The sequence below is a fragment of the Pseudomyrmex gracilis genome, unplaced genomic scaffold (assembly GCF_002006095.1).
Source record: "Pseudomyrmex gracilis isolate BER0280 unplaced genomic scaffold, ASM200609v1 scaffold_71, whole genome shotgun sequence".
Lineage (NCBI taxonomy): Eukaryota > Metazoa > Arthropoda > Insecta > Hymenoptera > Formicidae > Pseudomyrmex > Pseudomyrmex gracilis.
Window position 1 is genome coordinate 607,487 of NW_018020655.1, and position 3,870 is coordinate 611,356.

A 3,870-nucleotide genomic window follows, 5' to 3' on the forward strand; every position below is an offset into this window, starting at 1 on the left:
CTACTTGCTTCAAAATATTTTACGCTAGTAGTAATATTCGAGTAGAGTCAGACATTCGAAAACTACGGGTCTCAGGAAAGATTCCAGAGAATTTTTATATGTCTGGCTAGACGTTGGTTCAAACTACTTGCTTCAAAATATTCTACGTTAGTAGTAATATCCGAGTAGAGTCAGACATTTAAAATAGGACGCTTAGTATACAACAGTGTGCATATTTTTCCGTCCCACTTTGCACAGACTGCGGACTGTCAGTTACAGTAATAGATACTGTTTCTGGTGTGGTTAAAAAATATGGCACACACAAAATAGTTACAAGTTGCGTTATATGTAAAAGCAATTTAATTTTTTTATGTATACATGTACTTAAATGTATATACTGCATTTAATTCGAGAAAAGAAATTGGATAAATTCGTCTTTTTCGTGCATCTTCTCTATTAGAAAGTTTTCTTATTTCACAGCCATTGGCTGTCAATAAGTGTCCCGCTAATCTTTCACGCAACGCTATCTTTACTTGCATGTTTGTTTTTATGCGCAGGAAAGTTCTTTTCTCAAATCGATCGCAGTATATATAAGTTTTGTTTAAAAGTATCAGCCTAATATTACATTTGTCGCACGACAATTGAAGTATGTTGATTGGTTATCAAATAGAGTTTTATATAAAGAACTCTATTTGATAGCCAATCAATATACTTAAAATCTTTGTCGTAATACTATCCTCAGCCAATCAGAAACAGTAGTCATTAAGGTCTGATATTAGAGCTGCGGTTCGTTTCATGCTTAAGCGCACGTTTTTATCTATAGTATACGTGACATATACTACAGATAAATGCGCGATTATGCTTGAAACGGACCGCAGTCTAGCTGAAGATATTGTGTGTGTATAACTTGTATTATTGAGTAATTCATGGAATTTATTCGCGACTTTGAAGTGCTCAAGATAACGTAGGAGTATACGAAGTATAATTTAAAAACGCTAAAAGAATGCAAGGACTCAGGCCTGGCGATTTGAAAAAGCATCCAGCTGTGAGTATTGAATACTTTTAACATAATTTACGAGACAGGAAATCAATTCTGGTCATTTCAGTTGATTCCACTGTACGTGTGTATCGGATTGGGAGGATGTTGGATGGCTTTTTACGTTATGCGTTTGGCAACTCGCAATCCGGACGTGTCCTGGACGAACAAAAGGGAGGCTGAGCCATGGAATTATTACAAAGACAAACAGTACAAGGTATCAGAAGTTCTTGTTGCAGTTTGTCCTCTTAGTTTTCTCTACACACACATACATGTAGATAGAATTATATAAATAACATATTCTTGAAAGGAAGACGCAACTACAGTACTTATATGTATAATTGTTTTACAGTTCTATTCTCCAAAAACAGATTATAGCACCATTAAGAGTCCGGCGCCTGAATACTAAAAATTGTTCTATGTGAGCTAGTACTTGTATAGAAATAAAGTTTTATGATATTTATTATTTAAGTATCTTATTTCATCTGTAGAATTAATGGTATCAATTGGGGCTTAGTTACAGTGCAACAATTTACCAACTGCAACAATGTTAAAAATTTCTATTTTATGTCAAAACTGTATATTATGTAATATAAATTTTGATCAGAATATTCAATAAAGAAACTATGTATCTAAGGTAATCCTCAAACAGTGTTTGTTGAAGAAAACCTGTACTCGTTAGTTTTTAAATCATAAAAAATAGAATGCATTGTGTGAAGTAATGTAGTTACCCTTGCCTGTCGAATCACAGTTCAGTGCAGAGTAAAGGAACAGACATATGTCTGCTATAACCCTAAATAAGGTTACCAAAGAAAGAATCTAATTGAAGTTATTATAGCATAGTTTTATTAAAACGAACTAGTTCTTTATAATATGGAAAACTGATTGTGTAAGAACAATTTAAAGTTTGTCGTTTTGATTAGAAAATTAAGGTAAGGAGAAATTAAAGGAGGAGGTAATATAGGTTAGGTTAGGTTAAGAATAAAGTCAGAGATGTAGAGATTGATTAATATGACATGTGCATCATAGCTGTAAATTACAGTGCAGGTGGCCAAAAACACATAGATTCTTTGTCTTTTGCAACAAATATATATATAAAAAAAAGAAAGAAAAACAATGGATTGTAAAGTGTCCATTGACTTGAACGAAGCAAAACAGAGTTTTGTCAAACTAATGCAATCGATAAGCAAAACTGATCATCACAAGTTTTTAGCATTTATTGCAAAAGAATGGAAACCAGAGTCTGTACTTGGAGTTCCAAGTGATACAGGTTTGCATTACATTTTAAATCACACCTAAGTAATACAAGTAAAATTACACACCGATTTGCTATTTAGAAACAAAATTTATTATTTAACAGGAAATGACACAAAAGATGTGAGAAGTGACACAAGAGACTCTGTTTGGAGAGAGGATTATGTTAGAGAGGATTCATTTCAAATGTTAGATTCTATTGTTTATTATATTAAACAGAAAGTTCCATTCAGTGGCATATTGTCTTCTGAAAATATTATAACACCTTCTACAGGAGAGGTATGGTTTTGTCACAAATGGCTGTCAGATAAACACACACACACACAGAGTGTTGTGCGAATAGAAATACAAGTGTCTTCTTTTTTTAGAATTCAGACTGTGATCTCAATAGAACATTACATGTTGATGAGTTCCTTTACCCGGATGAGGACATAGACAAACTTGTAGACAATGATCAGTTACAAACACACTATTGTCTTGACTGTGGATCTAAAAATATACGTCCGCTGAGTGAGTGAAATTTTAAGTAAAAAAAAAAATAATTATCCCATGTTTTCTCTTTGCAATTATTTTTGCATTAATTGTAATATTAATTATTCTTTTAGTTTTTATTTCTCACTCAATGTGTCTCGACGGATTGCTTTATATATTTAACACACTATTGAATACATCTTTGAGGAACAAAACTATACTCGATATAGGATCCAGAATAGGTGCGGTTCTTTACGGGGTGAGATATCGATTGAGAAAGTTTATTAATATATATATGTACACACATGTGCACGCGCGCCTACTCTGTACAAACAGATTACCACATCCATATCTTGTATACAAATATTTTCTACATTTACATAATATATATATATATCTAGTTTAAAAACAATAAATATAAATTTTTATTTATGTATTCCCTAATATGGATGCTAATTCTTCAAAAATTTTTATTTGCGTCAGGCGTACGTCTTCACAAATGCTGAGAAAATTATTGGCGTCGAGATGAACGAGGAATTGTGCAATCTACAAAACGATGTCATTCGCAAATTTAAAATGAACGACCGTGTATCTGTTGTACATAAAAGAATAGAACAAGTTCCAGATATAGTCAAGCAAAGTGACGTTATTATCATTAACAACGCGTTTGAATTTTATTTACCCGACAGTGTGCAAATAGATATATGGAAGTATCTAATAGCTACTGTAAAATCAGGAACGCTGCTTGTTACTCGTCCATCCGTTGAAACAGTTTTCAAGACTCTGAACATGGACATTTCGATAGAACAATGGCTGAAACCTTTTAAAAACTCGGATTTTGACAATTGCGCGTTCTTGTCGAAACACAAGGACAACGTCTCCGAAATTATATGTTACGAAGTTCTTTGAGAAAAAATAAACAAAATACCGAACGAAGTTTTTTAAACACTCACACGGAGTGTAGTTTATCTTTGGTAATTATGCAGTTATACGGACTATTTTCCGATCTCAACAATTTTGACATATGTTATCAAGGTCACCTCCCTGAATAATAATATGAAGGTTTTATCCGTCGCTCATTGTTTATAAAAAACTTATGAACAAAAAAAGTTTCATGAATAAACTATTGT

The 3,870-nt window shown here is 32.7% G+C and overlaps 2 protein-coding genes across 2 annotated transcripts; both read left to right on the forward strand.

Moving 5' to 3' along the window:
- The first annotated feature begins 901 nt into the window (after positions 1 to 901).
- LOC109854675 (cytochrome c oxidase subunit NDUFA4) lies at positions 902 to 1,656 on the forward strand. Its single transcript, XM_020428006.1, has 3 exons — positions 902 to 1,024; positions 1,086 to 1,232; positions 1,368 to 1,656. The coding sequence occupies exons 1-3, from the start codon at positions 983 to 985 to the stop codon at positions 1,422 to 1,424; spliced, it is 246 nt and encodes an 81-aa protein (XP_020283595.1). The 5' UTR covers positions 902 to 982; the 3' UTR covers positions 1,425 to 1,656.
- A 107-nt stretch (positions 1,657 to 1,763) lies between these two features.
- LOC109854674 lies at positions 1,764 to 3,769 on the forward strand. Its single transcript, XM_020428005.1, has 6 exons — positions 1,764 to 1,947; positions 2,058 to 2,285; positions 2,376 to 2,548; positions 2,638 to 2,779; positions 2,875 to 2,999; positions 3,224 to 3,769. The coding sequence occupies exons 2-6, from the start codon at positions 2,132 to 2,134 to the stop codon at positions 3,647 to 3,649; spliced, it is 1,020 nt and encodes a 339-aa protein (XP_020283594.1). The 5' UTR covers positions 1,764 to 1,947; positions 2,058 to 2,131; the 3' UTR covers positions 3,650 to 3,769.
- Positions 3,770 to 3,870: the final 101 nt, after the last annotated feature.

What these genes read in the sequence shown, in the direction of transcription:
- LOC109854675 (XM_020428006.1), top strand. Translation starts at nt 983, where the DNA reads ATGCAAGGACTCAGGCCTGGCGATTTGAAAAAGCATCCAGCT. An exon ending in ATTTGAAAAAGCATCCAGCT is followed by an intron (nt 1,025 to 1,085) that starts GTGAGTATTGAA and finishes TGGTCATTTCAG; the next exon opens with TTGATTCCACTGTACGTGTG. An exon ending in ACAAAGACAAACAGTACAAG is followed by an intron (nt 1,233 to 1,367) that starts GTATCAGAAGTT and finishes ATTGTTTTACAG; the next exon opens with TTCTATTCTCCAAAAACAGA.
- LOC109854674 (XM_020428005.1), top strand. Translation starts at nt 2,132, where the DNA reads ATGGATTGTAAAGTGTCCATTGACTTGAACGAAGCAAAACAGAGTTTT. An exon ending in TAACACCTTCTACAGGAGAG is followed by an intron (nt 2,549 to 2,637) that starts GTATGGTTTTGT and finishes TTCTTTTTTTAG; the next exon opens with AATTCAGACTGTGATCTCAA. An exon ending in TAAAAATATACGTCCGCTGA is followed by an intron (nt 2,780 to 2,874) that starts GTGAGTGAAATT and finishes TTATTCTTTTAG; the next exon opens with TTTTTATTTCTCACTCAATG.